A 19301-nucleotide genomic window follows, 5' to 3' on the forward strand; every position below is an offset into this window, starting at 1 on the left:
CCGCCTCTGAATTGCTTCGACATCTTCCTTCAGTCAGACCCGCTTCGGATCCCAAACACAGGTGTGGGACTCAGAAATTGGCCGCACTAGCGTCCTATATGCGGTATCTTTTACAGATGAACCACAGTTTCCCAGAATTCTCCCAGTAAACCGATGTCGAGCTTTCGCTTTCCCTATCACAATCCTCACATGCGCATTCCAAATGGTTCAAACTGGAAACCATTACTAGCCAGTTTTTTGTGCCCCACACATTCCTCACGATGTCTTGTGCTTCGCGGTCTGTAAACCACTCTTGGGCTGTCGTTGCTTGAGGGAAACACTTCCCTATCAATGAAAGCTAAGTTTTCTAAAGCCGAGTACAGATGGTCCTCTGCCAATGACACCTGGTACAAAACAAAATGGTTCAAATGGCTCTAAGCACTATATTACTTAACATCTGGGGTTATTGGTCTGCTAGACCTAGAACTACTTAAACCTAACTAAACTAAGCACATCATACACATCCATGCCCGAAGCAGGATTCGATCCTGCGACCGTAGCAGCAGCGCGGTTCCGGATTGAAGCACCTAGAACCGCTCGGTGACAGCGGCCGGCTCATGCACGTTCCATTTCATATCGCTTTGCAACGTTACACCCAAATATTGAAACGACATGACTATGTCAAGGATGACGCTACTACTCCTGTATCCGAAAATCACTGTTTTGTTTTTCCTACTCATCCGCATTAACCTACATTTTTCTACATTTACAGCTAGCTGCCATTCATTACACCAACTGGAAAGTATCTAAGTTATCTTGTATCCTCCTACAATCACTCGGCTTCGACATCTTACCGTATTTCACAGCATTATCAGCGAAAACCACAGTTTGCTTCCCACCCCGTCCACCAAATCATCTACGTATATAAATAGCAACAGCGGTCCTGCCACATTTCCCTGGGTAATCGTGACGATACATTTGTCTGTGATTAACACTCGCCATCGAGGGCAACGTACTGGTTGCTATAACTTAAGAAGTCTTCGAGCTACGTGCATAACTGTGAATCAATTCCGTATGCTCGTATCTTCTTTAACAGCGTGGAATGGGGCTCAGTGTCAAACGCTTTCCCGAAATCTAGAAATACGGAATCAGTCTGTTGCCCGTCATCCATAGTTCTCAGCATATTACGTGACAAATGGGCAAGCTGAGTTTCGCACGGGCGATGCTTTACTAAAACGATGCTGATTCGTGGACATCAGGTTCTGGACCTGAAGAAAAATTTATTGAATTCCACATGAGAATACATTAAAGGATTCAGCAACAGATGGATGTTAGGAATATTGATCTGTAGTTCTGTGGGCCTGCATTTTTGCCCTTCTTATACGGAAGAATCATTTACGCAGTTTTCCAGTAGCTTTGGACTTTGTGCTGCTTGTGGGATTCGCTATAAATGCAAGGTAGGTGAGAGGCCAATGCCGTAGAGTACCCTTTGAAAAAGCGAATTGGGATTCCATCCGGACCTAGTGACATATTTGTTTTCAACTCTTTCAATTGTTACTGTGCCGTCAGTACGGGCGTCTATTCGATGTTAAACGACGGTATGTTTGTACCCTATTCCTGCGTGAACGATTTCCTGAATGTGAAATTTAAAATCTCGCCTTTCGTTTTGCTGTCTTCAACTGCCACACCACTGACTGGGTGGAAACCTTAGATCCACTTAGCGATTTTACGTAGAACCAGGGTTTTCTCGGATTCTCTGTCAGATCATTTGCTAAGGTATGACGGTGGTAGTGGCTGCATGCTTCGCGCATAAATCTCTTCACAGACTCATGAATCTCTAATAACATTTGTTCGTAGTCATTTACGTGTTCTCTGTTGAACAGAGAGTGCGACAGCCTCTGCTTCCTCACTGTGGTGGTCATGCAGGGAATAAAATGTCCCATGTATATGTGCTAACGTGTACGTCGAAACGTGATAAAGAATCGTGGAGGGTCACAAAACGTTTGGCGGGTAGACAAAAGTAGAAAAACTATTCTGTAGCAGGAAAACATTACGTAAAGTTTATCTAGAACTAGATGACAAACCCGCCAATTTCCTATTCGAAACGAAAATAAAACAATGAGTTGTGTTTGTAGTGTAATATCGAAATAAAATTATTTCCATGTATTCGGGAAACACCTTTGTAAATGTGTAAAAGTCGTACAAAGAAATGTGTATTATGCACAAACGTATAAATACAGCATACCGGAAAGTTTCTGTACACTGAGCACAGCTGTCTACAACACGATTTTGTGAACTTATCTTATGGCAACGTCTCTTCATAGCTCTACAGACAGCTATTGTCCCGCGGGAGGTTCTAGTCGTCCCTCGAGCATGTGTGTGTGTGTGTGTGTGTGTGTGTGTGTGTGTGTGTGTGTGTTGTTCTTAACATAAGTTAGTTTAAGTTAGATTAAATAGTGTGTAAGTCTAGGGACCGATGACCTCAGCAGTTTTGTCCCTTAGGAATTCACACACATTTGAACATTTGAATATATATTGTTTTCGTCTACAGTCGTTTGCACTTCGCAGTTCAAAGTTGTCAAAAGTGCTCCCAGGTGTTAGGGATTTTCTTAAGGTGACTCGACTTGTAGGCATGTCTTAGTAGTAGAGAATAAGTACACTGAAGAGACAAAGAAACTGGTAAAACTGCCTAATATCGTGTAGGGTCACCGCGAGCATGCAGAAGTGCTGCAACATGACGTGGCTTAGACTCGACTAATACCTGAAGAAGTGATGGAAGGAATTCACACTATGCATCCAGCACAGCTGTCCATAAATCCGTAAGAGTACAATGGGGTGATGGGGTGGAGATCTCTTTTGAACACTAAGGCGCTGCAGTCATGGACTGCGTGGTTGATCCCGGCGGAGGTTCGAGTCCTCCCTCGGGCATGGGTGTGTGTGTTCGTCGTTAGGATAATTTAGGTTAATTGGTGTGTAAGCTTAGGGACTGATGACCTTAGCAGTTGAGTCCCATAAGATTTCACACACATTTTTCTTTTGAACAGCACGTTCCAAGACATCCCAGATATGATCAATAATATTCATGTCAGGGGAGTTTGGTAGCCAGAAGTGTGTTCTGGCTAACAAGAGTGTTCGTGGAGCCACTCTGTAGCAATTATGGACGTATGCGGCCTACGGGAATTGTCCAAGTTCATCGGAATGCACAGTGGACACGAATGGATGCAGGTGATCAGATATTATGTTTATGTACGTGTCACCTGTCGAGTCGTATCTAGTATCAGATGTCCCAAATCACTCCAAATGCACACGCCACACACTATTTCATAGCCTCCACTAGCTTCAACAGACCACTGCTGACATGCAGGGTCCGTGGATTCGTGAGGTTGTCCCCACACCCGTACGCATCCATCCGCTCGATACAGTTTGAAACGAGACTCATCCGATCAAGCAACAAGTTTCCAGTCAACAGCCCAATGTCGGTACTGACGGGACAAGGTGAGGCGTAAAGCTTTGTGTCGTGCAGTCATCAAGGGTGAACGAGTGGGCCTTCGGCACCGAAAGCCTATATCGATGTTGTTTCGTTGAATGGTTCGCACGCTGACACTTGTGAATGGTCTTGCAGAAATCTGCGGCAGTTTGCGAAAGGGCTGCACTTCTGTCACGTTGAACGATTCTCATCAGTCGTCGTTGGTACCGTTCTTGCAGGATCTTTTTCCGGTTAAGCGATGTCGGAGATTTGATGTTTTACCGGATTCCTGATATTTACGGTGCAGTCGTGGAAATGTTGTACGAAAAAATCCCTACTTCATCGCTACCTCGGAGATGCTGTATCCCATGGTTCGTGCGTCGTGTATAATACTACGTTCAAACTCACTTAAATCCTGATAACCTACCATTGTGGCAGCAGTAACCGATCTAACAACTGCGCCAGACGCTTGTTGTGTTATATAGGCGTTGCCGACCGCAGCGCAGTTCTCTGCCTGTTTGCTTATCTCTGTATTGCAATACGCATGCCTATACCAGTTTCTTTGGCGCTTCAGTGTATATTAAAAATCCGCGTTTAATGCGGAGTTTTCTGACGCGTCTCAGTGTTCATGGCGTCATATCTTTTGAAGTATGTGTCCTGCAATGATATATTATTGTCGCCCAGAAAGTTGCGTTAGATGTGATGGACTGTGTGTGTGTGCGTGTGTGTGTGTGTGTGTGTGTGTGTGTGTGTGTGTGTGAGAGAGAGAGAGAGAGAGAGAGAGAGTATGTGTGTGTGTGTGTGTGTGTGTGTGTGAATTCCTATGGGACCAAACTTCTGAGGTCATCGGTCCCTAGACTTACTCACTACTTAAACAAACTTATACTAAGAGCAACACACGCAACCATGCCCGAGGGAGGACTCGAACCTCCGGCGGGAGTGGCCATCCGATTCGTGACATGGCGCCTTTAGGCGCGCGGCCACTCCACGGACTGGATCTAGCCTTGTGTGACTAGGCACTCTGCCACTGTTTGCCGATCTAGCTAAACGTCTTCGAGAAGCACCGCTCATGGAATGAAATAACCTTGCATAGCAGGGGTTCCCAACAAAATTTTCTCGAGGACCTCCTCATCGATCGTGATTGGTACCTTGTCATACCACAGTATCAAATACCTAAAAAAGCCGAATTAAGAGTCTTTTTATAGGTTTTCTATTTTTGATACTTAGAAAAAACATTGACACATTCGTTATTGAAAAAATATTGACCTTAAAAATTTTCAATTTAGCCATCATTGTTATTCTTAAATTAATGATTATTGCTCAAAAGCTTTGTCTTCAAATCTGGGTGTTCAGTATAGCAAAGTCCTTAAAAAAAAACAAAAAAAAAAAAACGAGTATGAACTGAAGATGACACGAAAAAATTAAAACTGTGTGTATTGGTCTTTCAAGTGTACTACACTTGCGATTGCATTGAGTAGCCATGCGTGAAAAATAAGACAACACTACAAGGTATTATTTATTTGAAAAAATACAGTTACGACAGAGTACTCTATCAGTATACAGTTAGTGTTAATTTTCAGTTCTTAATGAGATGAGTTCAATCTGACCTTTGAATCCATTATTTCTGAAATATTAGGTTCCAAACTTGAAACTACAAACATTTTTTAACTGCGTGAACTGTAGCTTCCGCTTTACAAACACTACTGTTTTGATACAGAATATTGAATATGTAAACAGCACCGTCTGTGAAAGCACTGGCAATAAATTAACAATGGCCGATTGTCGTCTGAAATGCGAGTTTCTGTGTAAAGTGACTGCCAGTTGTCAGCTGCATAGAGGCAGCGCGCGCAGTCTAACGGCATGCAGCAGAACTATTTGCCTCTGTCTAATTCTAGTTTTGCGCTACGGTGTGCTAGTGTCAGTCGGCTCTAGGAAGACACTAGACGCAGAAGTTAGCGTTGGCTATAGCTCTGTTCATGCAGGAAGCGACCAAAGCAAAAAATCTGTTATCATACGAAATATATTTAATATATTTTTTATTCTAATAGCATCTTGCGGACCCCTCTGGCATAGTTCGCGGACCCCTGGGGGTCCGGGGACCACCTGTTGGGAACCACTGTTCTATAGTTTCTAATGCTATTGTTGTACACTTTTTTTCGATTATTATATTCTCAAATATTACCGTTTGTGAAGTGAGTTTTGCAAAATAAGTGTTCTTTTGTTCACGTTAAGCAACACGTGGTTTCTCCCAGTTGGTTCTCAGGGAGACCTGACTTCGCTCCTATTTATCTTAAAAGCAAAGTTCTACTGAAATTCAGGCACGTTTATGGGTTGCGTGGGCGATCTAGAGTCTAGTAAGTTGTTCTCATGTCTTCTTCCCATACATCAAAGCTTCTGCTTTTGATTTTAGCACCTGTGTATTTGTGTATTTATACAATAGTTTCACGGAGCATGGCCGTATTATTACAACAGTCATCCAACATTGACCAACAGGATTGTCAGTAACAGAAAATGAAAAGTCAAAACGACCTCCTCGATAAACAGTCTGTTCTTTCAGCACACCAACCACAACGGACGAACTGACGTTCATGGTCTCCGCGCCCGGCTGGCGTCGCGCCTAAAGCTCCTAAGCGCGACGCCGGGATAAGCGCACTCAGCCCGGCACGTGACCTTGGGCGACGTGTCGGCTATATGTAGCGTGTTTCCGGTAGCTGTCGCATAGTCGGCAGCATGCCTCGTCGCAGGCGTAATGGTACTGGAATTACGTAACCATTACGGCACCTCACCTCAACCTCTCGATACCAGCAATATTCTACTGTGCTTCTGTGAAGTAGTTAACATATTTCTGAGACAACATTCAGATTTGATATCATTAACGTAGAGGTACTTTGATACATCGGTATGTTTATGTTGCAATGATATTATTCATATGTGTATTTTTTTGTCGCTATGATCTTTGACGTGCTTGTAACTCCGATTTTTGGGTTCGTAAGTGGTTATTAGAGAGGCAAGTCTTGGTCGTCTTGTTGAAAAGACGCAAATTGCAGTCAGTTTATAAAATGTGAACTGTAACAGTGAGGAAGATATTTTCAAGTATGTTTTTTATTTTGTGAAGTGAAGTTTTGTGTGTTACGTGATACAGCAACAAAAGGAATAAAAAAGAAGTGTAACTTAAATTCGGAGTGCTGATTACTTTTTTACATCACCATTGTGCTAACTTTCAAAGGTTTAATCTTCAAGAATGGTTTGTGAAACACATCTATAAAACTTTTTGAATATCGCAGAATAACACCTAGGCCTCTTTGCATCCGGGCTTGGAATCATCACTACCTACATTTTCGACGATAGAGCCATGAATTCACAACGAGACCAGTGTGGGAAACACGAAAAGATGAGTGCCTAGTTTACACATTATTTCAAGAAATGACTTTATTAACTGTGCCCTAATGACACCTGCCACATAATATAACTCTTTTGTTGCCCGAAAATGCAGTATTTAGCAGCGTGAGCAACACCTCAATCATAATTACTTTTTGACCTTTGTTGTGGTAGGGTTGTTTGACAGGATACACCGTGTCTTCCGATGGAGGCCTACTATTTACAAGTCTATTTTGGACGTCGAGACTGAATATAATATGAACGTCAGTTCGTCCGTTCTTGTTGATGCGTTGAAAGAACAGACTGTTTTTCGAGGAGGTCGCTTTGACTTTTCATTTTGTGTTACTGACAATCTTGTTGGTCAATGTTGGATGACTGTTGCAATAATACGTATTGATACAACTACGAAGTCTACTGCAACGTCTTTGGAGCAGGTACCTCCTCGTGATGTTTTAGGTTATCGTACGTTCTGATTACCATGTCCCAAGTTCGTAGTGTTGGAGATATTGTTGTTGTCGTGGTCTTCAATCCTGAGACTGGTTTGATGCAGCTCTCCATGCTACTCTACCCTGTGCAAGCTTCTTCATCTCCCAGTACCTAGTGCAGCCTACATCCTTCTGAATCTGCTTAGTGTATTCATCTCTTGGTCTCCCTTTACGATTTTTACCCTCCACGCTGCCCTCCAGTGCCAAATTGGTGATCCCTTGATGCCTCAGAACATGTGCTACCAGCCGATCCCTTTTTCTAGTCGAGTTGTACCACAAATTTCTCTTCTCTCCAATTCTATTCAATACCTCTTCATTAGTTATGTGATCTACCCATCTAATCTTCAGCATTCTTCTGTAGCACCACATTTCGAAATCTTCTATTCTCTTCTTGTCCAAATTATTTATCGTCCACGTTTCACTTCGATACATGGCTACACTCCACACAAATACTTTCAGAAACTACTTCCTGACACTTACATCAATACTCGATGTTAACAAATTTCTCTTCTTCAGAAACACTTTCCTTGCCACTGCCAGTCTACATTTTATATCCTCTCTTCTTCGACCATCATCAGTTATTTTGCTCCCCAAATAGCAAGACTCCTTTACTACTTTAAGTGTCTCATTTCCTAATCTAATTCCCTCAGCATCACCCGATTTAATTCGACTACATTCCAATATCCAATATCCTCGTTTTGCTTTGGATGGTGTTCATCTTGTACCCTCTTTTCAAGATACTGTCCATTCCGTTCAACTGCTCTTCCAAGTCCTTTGCTGTCTCTGACAGAATTACAATGTCATCGGCGAACCTCAAGGATTTTATTTCTTCTCCATGGATTTTAATACCTACTCCAAACTTTTCGTTTGTTTACTGATTGCTCAATATACAGATTGAATAGCATCGGGGAGAGGCTACAACCCTGTCTCACTCCCTTCCCAACCACTGCTTCCCTTTCACGTCCTTCGACTCTCATAACTGCCATCTGGTTTCTGGACAAATTGTAAATAGCCTTTCGCTCCCTGTATTTTACCCCTGCCACGTCCAGAATTTGAAAGAGAGTATTCCAGTCAACATCGTCAAAAGCTTTGTCGAAGTCTACTAATGCTAGAAACGTACGTTTGCCTTTCCTTAATCTTTCTTCTAAGATAAGTCTTAGGGTCAGCATTGCCTCACGTGTTTCAACATTTCTTCCGAATGTAGAATGTCGCATAGTCGGCGGAATGCCTCGTAGCAGGATACATCGTGCCTTTCGATGGAGACCTACTATTAACAAGTCTATTTTGGACGTCGAGGCTGAATATAATATTAACTTCAGGTTGATGTGTGGAAAGGACAGACTGTTTTTCGAGGAGGTCGTTTTGACTTTTCATTTTCTGTTACTGACTATCCTGTTGGTCAGTGTTGGATGTCTGTTGCATTAATACGTACTGATACAACTACGAAGTCTACTGCAACGTCTTTGGAGCAGGTACCTCCTCGTGATGTTTTGGGTTATTAGACGTTCATGATTACCATGTCCCAAGTTCGTGGTGTTGGAGATACATCAACAAATTTATTTTATTGATAAGCCATCGTGTGTAAGGACGGTACAACCATCTGGTCGAGAAAGACCCGGCGGCGTGAGCCCTGAGGCCGCCGGCCGCTGGCTGCGCCGCCTACTCACCGGGGCCCATGCTGCCCGAGGCGCGCTCGCCCCAGCGGCCGAGCAGGGAGGGCGCGTCTGCGCCGCAGCCGGCGGCGGACTTGGCGAAGGCGGCGGTGGCGGGCGGCAGCTTGAGGCGGCCGCGCAGCTCGCGCCGGCGCGCCTTCCGCGACAGGTCCAGCTCGCTGGCCGCCGTCGACACCGCCGCCGCGCGGTTCACGTACGCCGCCGACAGCGAGTCCCGCGACGACGAGAAGTACGACCGCTGCGGCACACACCGGCACACCGGCCCGCTCAGCGCGGCGCTCCTGCGTCTCAAGCAAAGTGCGTCAGTCTGCGTGCAAGAACAGGTGATCCCGTATCTGAAGCAGACAGACACAGTGTACCACCCGTCCCGTCACATGCACTGATCAGCCAGAACATTATGACCATCGTTCCACTATCAATGTAAACCCGTCCAGCCTGCAGCAGCGACACCTGGTGAGGAATGACTGCTAGTTAGAGACATGTGTCACTGCCGTCCGAGTGTAGAGTGAGGAAGGCACGCGATCTATCTGAATCTGACCGAGGGCAGACTGTCATTGCCTGGAGGCTCAGCACGAGCATTTCAGAAACTACGCTACTGGCCATTAAAACTGCTACACCAAGAAGAAATGCAGATAATAAACGGGTATTCATTGGACAAATACATTATACATGTGATTACATGTTTACGCAATTTGGGTGCATAGATCCTGAGAAATCTGTACCCAGAAAAACCACCCCTGGCCGTAATAACGGCCTTGATACGCCTGGGCATTGAGTCAAACAGAGCTCGGATGGCGTGTGCAGGTACAGCTGCCCATGCAGCTTCAACACGATACCACAGTTCATCAAGAGTAGTGACTGGCGTATTGTGACGAGCCAGTTGCTCGGCCATCATAGACCAGACGTTTGCAGTTGGTGAGAGATCTGGAGTGCTGGCCAGGGCAGCAGTCGAACACTTTCTGTATCCAGAAAGGCCCGTACAGGACCTGCAACATGCGGTCGTGCATTAAACTGCTGAAATGTAGGGTTTCGCAGGGATCGAATGGAGGGTAGAGCCACCGGTCGTAACACATCTGAAATGTAACGTCCACTGTTCAAAGTGCCGTCAATCCGAACAAGAGGTGACTGAGACGTGCAAACAATGGCACCCCATAACATCAGGCCGGGTGATACGCCAGTATGGTGATGACGAATTAACGCTTCCAATGTGCGTTCACCGCGGTGTCACCAAACACGGATGCGACCATCATGATGCTGTAAACAGAACCTGAATTCATATGAAAAAATGACGTTTGCCATTCGTGCACCCAGGTTCGTCGTTGAGTACGTCATCGCAGCCTCGCGGGATTAGCCGAGCGGTCTAGGGCACAGCAGTCATGGATTGTGGGGCTGGTCACGGCGGAGGTTCGAGTCCTCCCTTGGGCATGGGTGTGTGTCTTTGTCCTTAGGATAATTTAGGTTAAGTAGTGTGTAAGCTTAGGGACTGGTGATCTCAGCAGTTAAGTCCCATAGGATTTCACACACATTTGAACAGTTTTTGAACACCATCGCAGGCCATCCTGTCTGTGATGTAGAGTCAAAGGGTAACAGCAGCCATGGTTTCCGAACTGATAGTCCATGCTGCTGCAAACGTCGTCGAACTGTTCGTGGTTGTTGTCTTGGAAACGTCCCCATCTGTTTACTCAGGGATCAAGACGTGGCTGCACGATCCGTTACAGCCATGCGCATCAGATGCCTGTCATCTCGACTGCTAGTGATACGAGGCCGTTGTGATTCAGCACGGCGTTCCGTATTACCCTCCTGAACCCACCGATTCCATATTCTGCTGACAGTCATTGCATCTTGACCAACGCGAGCAGCAATGTTGCGATACGATAAACCGCAATGGTCATAGGCTACAATCCGACCCTTATCAAAGTGAGAATCGTGATGGTACGCATTTCTCCTCCTTACACGAGGCATCACAACAACGTCTCTCCAGGCAACGCCGGTCAACTGCTGTTTGTGTATGAGAAATCGGTTGGAAACTTTCCTCATGTCAGCAAGTAGTAGGTGTCGCCACCGGCGCCAACCTTGTGTGAATGCTATGAAAAGGTAATCACTTGCGTATCACAGCATCTTCTTCCTGTCGGTTACATTTCGCGTCTGTAGCACGTCATCTTCGTGGTGTAGCAATTTTAATGGCCGGTAGTGTACATGACTTGTCGGGTATTCGAAGACTGCTGCGGTGAGTCTCTTCAGCAAGTGGCGAAACCAAGTTGAAACCACACCCAGACGTCTTAGGTTTGGGCGGCCACACCTCATTACAGATGTCAGACGTCGTAGGCCGGACAGACTGGTACAACAGGACACAAGACGAACTGTGGCAGAAATAATATCAGACTTTTATACCGGGTAGAATACAAATGTGTCTGAACACATAGTGCTCCGAGCATTCCCAACAGCGGGTCCTCCGCAGCCGATGACCCATGCATTAGCCAATGTTAACACCACGACATCGGCAACTACGAATGAAACGGGTGGGTCACCATCGCCACTGGACGCCGGCGCACTGGAAGAGCGTTACTTGATCTGGTGCATCCATATACCTCCTTCATCACGCAAATAGGAGTGCGCGAATATGTCGTCTTCCAGGGAAACAGCTCCTTGGCACCCGTACTGCATGGCAGAGACAAGCTGGCGGCGGCTCTGGGGAACAATCGCGTAGGCATTCATTGGTCCAGTGTACCCCGTGGAAGGTACCACGACAACCGAGGAATGTCTTACATTGGTTGCACAGGATGTACATCCCTTCATGACGATCACGATATCCTACGACAGTGGCAGTTTTCAAAAACATGATGCTCCCTGTCACAAGGTAAGGACTGTGATGGAGTGGTTCAAGGGACACAGTGGCGGGTTCCAGTTGTCGTTATGGCCCTCTAGCTCGCCAGATGTGAAGCTGCCCGTACACATCTGGGATGTGACTTACATGACGTCAAGAGCACATCGACCCTTCCCCGGAATCTACCGGAATAAGGTGACTTGAGTGTGCAGACGTGGTACCAACTCCCTCCAGCGGCCTAGCGAGGCATCATTGCTTCCTTGCCACGAATCGTTGCGTTATATGTGCCAAAGGTGGTTATACCGGCTATTACGTATGTAGTCATAATGTTCTGGCTGATCAGTCTACAATGAAGAAAATTCACAAAATTCACAAAAACGAGTAAACAGCTACATGTGGTCGCATGATCATACTGAGTAAGATATCGTTTCAGTGTATGCACGACGACATCGCAGCAATAATCGTGCAACAGTGTCGATGTAGGTAGAGGAAACTGGAAAGGATGGTAATACAATAGTGGAGTCTATAACATCGCCACAAAAGATTGACGGACCATGCAGAATTACTTGTGCGCCAACATAGTTCTCAGTAGTAATAGCAAATTATCAATTGCTTTATACGTTGTCAGGTGCGAACGCCTTCTCCTATAATAACGCGGCGTCTCTAAGTCGTTCAATGCTGCTGCACGTGCGGCTTCTCGACGAATGGCGCCGTCTTTCCAGATACATTAATTATATAATACTTTCTTATCTAACTGCAACTTCCGCTGCTGGCGCCTTATCTACATCCGGTCTGGAATTTTTAGCAATATTATCAATTTCAAGAAACTATCAGAAACAAACTTTTGGAATGTCAGGGCAGAATGCCGCCCTATGCTTAAGAACGCCAATGAAAACGACTGAGTTCAATTGGTTGTAATCGTTAAATGTTAAAATAAATTGCCTTTAGGCTGGCAAAATGGAGTCGGCTTACATCTGTCGTTAGTGTACGAAGTGAATCTTGGGCCCAATGAGGCAGGGCTGATGTTTTGGTTGTATCAAACCGGGTGCGGGCGATTCTCATTGGTTAATACTAGTTTTACGTGAATACGGAAACCACAGAAGGAATTCGGTAAGTGTGGACCCGTTCATGGACATGGAATTTGGCTTAATCCGCCGATTTTCCATGCGAGCAATATAGGCACCCCAAAGGAAGAGGCTGCGTTGCGGAGCGTGGAGTCATTAGCTACCTACAGGTGGCGTCTGATGAACGAGGCGCACTTGATGTAGTCTAAAGTTAGTGCTACTGGGGCAGGGAGAATTTTAATCCTGTTCCGCTGGTCAAATCGAGGCAGGCGACCCATTTCTGGACAATGTCCTACTGGTTCAGTACAGAACATTAGTCCGGGTTCGCTAACAAACGTTTCTGAGAAAATCTGAAGAGCAGGATGTCACGTAGTTTGACTGTCGCGTCGCCTGGATGCCGGGTAGCGGACGTGAATGGAGCACTGCGTGACGTCACAGGAGATCTGAGGAGTTGAGAAGTAGAAAGTAGTACCACTCCCCTTACAGAAAATGCAGCTAACGAAATGCCCGCATCTCGTGGTCGTGCGGTAGCGTTCTCGCTTCCCACGCCCGGGTTCCCGGGTTCGATTCCCGGCGGGGTCAGGGATTTTCTCTGCCTCGTGATGGCTGGGTGTTGTGTGCTGTCCTTAGGTTAGTTAGGTTTAAGTAGTTCTAAGTTCTAGGGGACTGATGACCATAGATGTTAAGTCCCATAGTGCTCAGAGCCAGAGCAGCTAACGAAATATTTGGAAAAAAAATCAACAAATAGTTGTAGGCAAATGGATTGTAGTCGAGTACCACTTCCCTTAAAGAAAATGCAGCTACCGAAATATTTGAAAAAAAAAATTTAACAAACAGTTCTAGGCAAATGGATTGTTGCTGTATTTTGAGAACGTGTAAAAATAGGTTCCTCAAGCAAAAATACAACGGATACTGAAAATACCGCTTCAGTTGTAAGATTGAAAATAGTAGCAATACTGCAAGGTAATTGATAGGTATTACATGGTGCAGGTCTTCTTGGCAGTGAGGGTTTTGAGGTTTAGCTACCTTCTATTTTGCTTAGTAGTGAGATGTTTTCGAACAGGAGCGGCACGTGGGTATGTTCTTTTACCTCTTGACTATGCCTAGTTATTCCATCGCACCATAAGCGTTTCCACTAAATTTAAATTTGCATGCTTCTCATGGAAAAAAAGGTCATTCTGCTTTACTGTTTATGCATAAACTGCAAGTCACCGGCCCCCAGTTAGGAGTTTTACTACAGTTCTATACTGCCCTGTTAATATGATCCTTTACCACTCACAATGTACGCTTTTCATACAACTTTTTTTTGCATGTAAATCACTTACTCAAATTATGAACGGCCGGGGGTAGTTGGTCCCACTCTGTTCTTAGCGTCAACAGATGGCAGTATTTCTGCCAGTCGGGTTCACCAGTTTGCTTCCTCCGTCTACGCTACTCCGCGCTCTGCGCTCGCTGGTGATACAGAGCGTACTATACTCTCCATCGCGACGCTCAGGATCTCAGCACAAAATGTAAGTGATGATGATGATGATGATGATGATGATGATGACTGGTTCGTGGGGAACTCAACTGCGCGGTTATCAGCACCCATACAAATTTCGAACTTTTGCTCAGCCCAATCTCGCCACTTTCATGATGATGATGAAATGTTGAGGACAACACAAACACCCAGTCATCTCGAGGCAAAGTGTAAGTGTCCTGGTGTTCATTACATACTCCTTTACCCAGGCTGTTGTCCGTTGTGTTGTTTGGTATCACTTTGGCCTTGATTTACGTTTTAGCGCACCTAGCCCGACTCCTGTTTTCTAAAAATGTTGTATGGTACTTCTTCTGTTGTTTTCTCACGTATACTACTGTTTGTAAAAACTACACTCCTGGAAATTGAAATACGAACACCGTGAATTCATTGTCCCAGGAAGGGGAAACTTTATTGACACATTCCTGGGGTCAGATACATCACATGATCACACTGACAGAACCACAGGCACATAGACACAGGCAACAGAGCATGCACAATGTCGGCACTAGTACAGTGTATATCCACCTTTCGCAGCAATGCAGGCTGCTATTCTCCCATGGAGACGATCGTAGAGATGCTGGATGTAGTCCTGTGGAACGGCTTGCCATGCCATTTCCACCTGGCGCCTCAGTTGGACCAGCGTTCGTGCTGGACGTGCAGACCGCGTGAGACGACGCTTCATCCAGTCCCAAACATGCTCAATGGGGGACAGATCCGGAGATCTTGCTGGCCAGGGTAGTTGACGTACACCTTCTAGAGCACGTTGGGTGGCACGGGATACATGTGGACGTGCATTGTCCTGTTGGAACAGCAAGTTCCCTTGCCGGTCTAGGAATGGTAGAACGATGGGTTCGATGACGGTTTGGATGTACCGTGCACTATTCAGTGTCCCCTCGACGATCACCAGTGGTGTACGGCCAGTGTAGGAGATCGCTTCCCACACCATGATGCCGGGCGTTGGCCCTGTGTGCCTCGGTCGTATGCAGTCCTGATTGTGGCGCTCACCTGCACGGCGCCAAACACGCATACGACCATCATTGGCACCAAGGCAGAAGCGACTCTCATCGCTGAAGACGACACGTCTCCATTCGTCCCTCCATTCACGCCTGTCGCGACACCACTGGAGGCGGGCTGCACGATGTTGGGGCGTGAGCGGAAGACGGCCTAACGGTGTGCGGGACCGTAGCCCAGCTTCATGGAGACGGTTGCGAATGGTCCTCGCCGATACCCCAGGAGCAACAGTGTCCCTAATTTGCTGGGAAGTGGCGGTGCGGTCCCCTACGGCACTGCGTAGGATCCTACGGTCTTGGCGTGCATCCGTGCGTCGCTGCGGTCCGGTCCCAGGTCGACGGGCACGTGCACCTTCCGCCGACCACTGGCGACAACATCGATGTACTGTGGAGACCTCACGCCCCACGTGTTGAGCAATTCGGCGGTACGTCCACCCGGCCTCCCGCATGCCCACTATACGCCCTCGCTCAAAGTCCGTCAACTGCACATACGGTTCACGTCCACGCTGTCGCGGCATGCTACCAGTGTTAAAGACTGCGATGGAGCTCCGTATGCCACGGCAAACTGGCTGACACTGACGGCGGCGGTGCACAAATGCTGCGCAGCTAGCGCCATTCGACGGCCAACACCGCGGTTCCTGGTGTGTCCGCTGTGCCGTGCGTGTGATCATTGCTTGTACAGCCCTCTCGCAGTGTCCGGAGCAAGTATGGTGGGTCTGACACACCGGTGTCAATGTGTTCTTTTTTCCATTTCCAGGAGTGTATTATTAGCTTTGGTATTACGATTATTTTTGGTATTACACTTGATGACGGGCATGTGACAGCCCAAAACCGGTCGTGATAGAATCTCTGGAAAATAAAAGAAAACAAAAAACTTACGACTGAAGCGGTATGTTCAGTCTCTACTATCATTCTCAGTTGTGGATGTTCCTCCGGCAGGATTGTTTGTAAAAATAGAGTAAGGAGAAATTGCTAAGTTTGGGCACTGTTCCTGGATAATGGCTATAATCAATGAAGCACCTTAGCTGTGCTCTACGAACGTTTATTAGCTTCCTTTCAAATTACCAATACTTCTCTATTCAAAGAAAAACGGTTGAAAAGTATGTGTACAGGGTGGTTAGGAACAGCCTGAAAAGCTTGTAACGGTGTCGCAGGGGAGATTGCGCTGAGAAATAATTAAGAAAATATTCTGTACGTTGTACAGTTTCTGTATTCTGTAGCACTTAAATTAGGCAATCAGTTCGTTAAATGCGCAAATTCCAGGAGCCCGCCAGAAGCGGTGTCTCCAAACATGCTCTTCGCCTGGTTTCCTCCAACCGATCAGTCGTAGCTTTTGTTCACCTAGCTTAAATCATAACTTCCGAAAAGGGCACAATTTAATTCGTAATGAATATTTCAACAACATGGCCAACTAATGTCTGTGCATTACCGCATTTTAGAACTTGCAAATGCTTGAATTTGCTCTCGTGGCTACTTGATTGGCTAACTTCGATGAAAAATAAATAACTCTGAAACGGCGCAACATTTCAGTTTTTTTGCAAGGTTGCTTCTCAGCACAACCTTCCGTGCAGATACCCTTACAAGCTTTTGAGACTGCTTCGGACCACCCTGTGTAGCATTGCAACCTCAAACAACCTCTGCAAAGACTTCAACGGGGCCACATTAGTACGGAAAAGGAGTTTCACATAAGGTCAGATATGGATTCAGTTACCTGACAGACCATGTTAAATATACGTATATAAAACAGTAGTGTTGAAGACCGACTTACAGAGATTTTTGTTGGGCTGATATGCTATGAATACGACAAGCACTTCCCTTAGTCTTGTATTGTATGGGTCCCACACGCATGAGTACTATTCTAGGATCGATCGCATGAGTATTTTGAAAGCTTGTGTAAGAGGTCCATGACTAAGAAATTTATTGCTAGCACACTCGAGCAGATGTGACTTCGATGGATTGCTCACGCGCTGCCTGCGATATGTGAGCTACAATACAATCGCAGATCAGAGAGTAGTGTCGGCAGCAGTAGTAGGAGTAGCAGCTGGCGGTCGGGAGTTTGGGCCGGTCGTGGCGATCGATGGAAGTGCCTGATCGATGTTGTATAAGGTAAAAGCTGCCATGCGCATGTGTAATTTGTAACAACTAATTTTGTACTGTTGTTATATCAAGTCCCATGTAAATGTTTTTAAAAAAATCTGTTAATAGTAATCATTCTTATAATGATTACTTTTGACAATCATTAATCTGAATTTATAATTTTTCTTATTCATGGTCATCCCTATTATCGCAAAGAAAAATTATTTGCTTCTTTTTATACATAACAAATCTAGTGGCCAGCATTGCACTGGGCTGTGCCAGAAAAATGTCATTATAGGAGCAGATATATACGCGTTATCTGGCGACTCCATTGAGGTAAGAATTTTCGGTTTATTCAGAATGATTTTTCAGGGCCATGACGCAGCTTTGCTGACGTCCAGATTTACCAGTTTAGGTTCACAGTCAGTTAATTATTGAAATGTTGTATATGAGTCACAGTTTTATTATGAGGTTAGTCACATTTTATTATTACGAGGTTACGGAAGTAAACTGATGAGAGGTTAATTATTTAAACTGTTGGGAGGTTATACATGAAATTTTAAACATTTTATTGGCTGTTATCCATCAACTGTATGCTATTTAATTACAGAACTTATATACAGCCACTTCGGTTGCGCGACCGAAATGGCTGTAGGTATGTTCTGTAATTATTTTGTAAGCACTGCGATTTGTGGACTGATTGAATTTTTTAGGATTCTACCGAAAAAAAAACGAGGTCCGCCACCTGTTTTACCTATGACTGAGTCTACGTGATCGTTCCATTTCACTTCCCTACAAACTATTACACCCTGGTATTTGTATGAGCTACCGGATTCCAGCTGTGACTCCGTGTTTTAGTCATACGTTACTATGTTTTTATTTTCGTAAAGTATCCAACTTTGCACTTCTGAGTATTTAGAACAAGTTCTTTGTATCACTTTAAAATCTTATCAAAATTCGACAAAATTACTGCAGATTTTTTTATTCAGTACTTCATTAAAAATAAATTATTCAGCTTTGAAAAGTTTGAGGTTAGTATTAGTATTGTCTGTAAAGTCATTAATATTCTAGATGAACAGCGTTTCCAATACTCTTTTCTGGGGCACAACTGAAGCTACAGCTGTCGATGACTGTCCATTCAAGATAAAATGATACGTCGTCCCTACCAAAAAATCCTCAATCCAGTCACAAATTTCGCTTGACATCCCATACAGTGGTACATTCTATAGTAAGCGTAGCTGTCGTGATGTGTATCTTATCAGGATATCACACGAGATGAGTGCGAGTTGGCTTTGAAATGCCCGATGTTTTCAGAATTCGTCGTGGTTCGCATGGAGGTCACTCTGGGACACTTCATTACGTTTGAGCTCCGAATATGTTCTAAGATCCTACAACAAATGGATTTGACGGTAGTTTTGTGGGTCACTTCTAACTCACTTCCAAACAGTGATCATTGTTTGCCGCCCGGGGTGGCCGAGCGGTTCTAGGCGCTACAGTCTGGAACCGCGCAACTGATACGGTGGCAGGTTCGAATCCAGCCTCGGGCATGGCTGTGTGTGATGTCCTTAGGTTAGTTAGGTTTAAATAGTTCTAAGTTCTAGGGGACTGGTGACCTCAGAAGTTAAGTCCCATAGTGCTCAGAGCCATTTGAACCATTTTTGATCATTGTTTTTTGTTCGATAAACCTATGGTTAAAAGAAGTGCTATTTCTGTCACACATAGTGTAGAGTCTGATATGATTCAATCGAGACTTGGAGCTTTCTTCGATTTTAGCGATTTAAGATGTTTCAGAACGACAATGACAATAATACCTGTGTCACTCTTCTT

The 19301-nt window shown here is 45.2% G+C and overlaps 1 protein-coding gene across 1 annotated transcript in view; it reads right to left on the reverse strand.

Moving 5' to 3' along the window:
• The window catches only part of LOC124775147 (potassium/sodium hyperpolarization-activated cyclic nucleotide-gated channel 1), a 1234094-nt gene that overhangs the window by 608509 nt on the left and 606284 nt on the right, over nt 1-19301 (reverse strand). Inside the window, exons 5-7 of the mRNA XM_047249987.1 lie at nt 11819-11828; nt 8972-9219; nt 3649-3677 (exon numbers count right to left, since the gene is read on the reverse strand). Of these exons, the coding sequence (XP_047105943.1) occupies nt 3649-3677; nt 8972-9219; nt 11819-11828 (287 nt within the window). The remainder of the gene's footprint in view (nt 1-3648; nt 3678-8971; nt 9220-11818; nt 11829-19301) is intronic.

This window comes from Schistocerca piceifrons, chromosome 2, assembly GCF_021461385.2.
Source record: "Schistocerca piceifrons isolate TAMUIC-IGC-003096 chromosome 2, iqSchPice1.1, whole genome shotgun sequence".
Taxonomy (NCBI): domain Eukaryota; kingdom Metazoa; phylum Arthropoda; class Insecta; order Orthoptera; family Acrididae; genus Schistocerca; species Schistocerca piceifrons.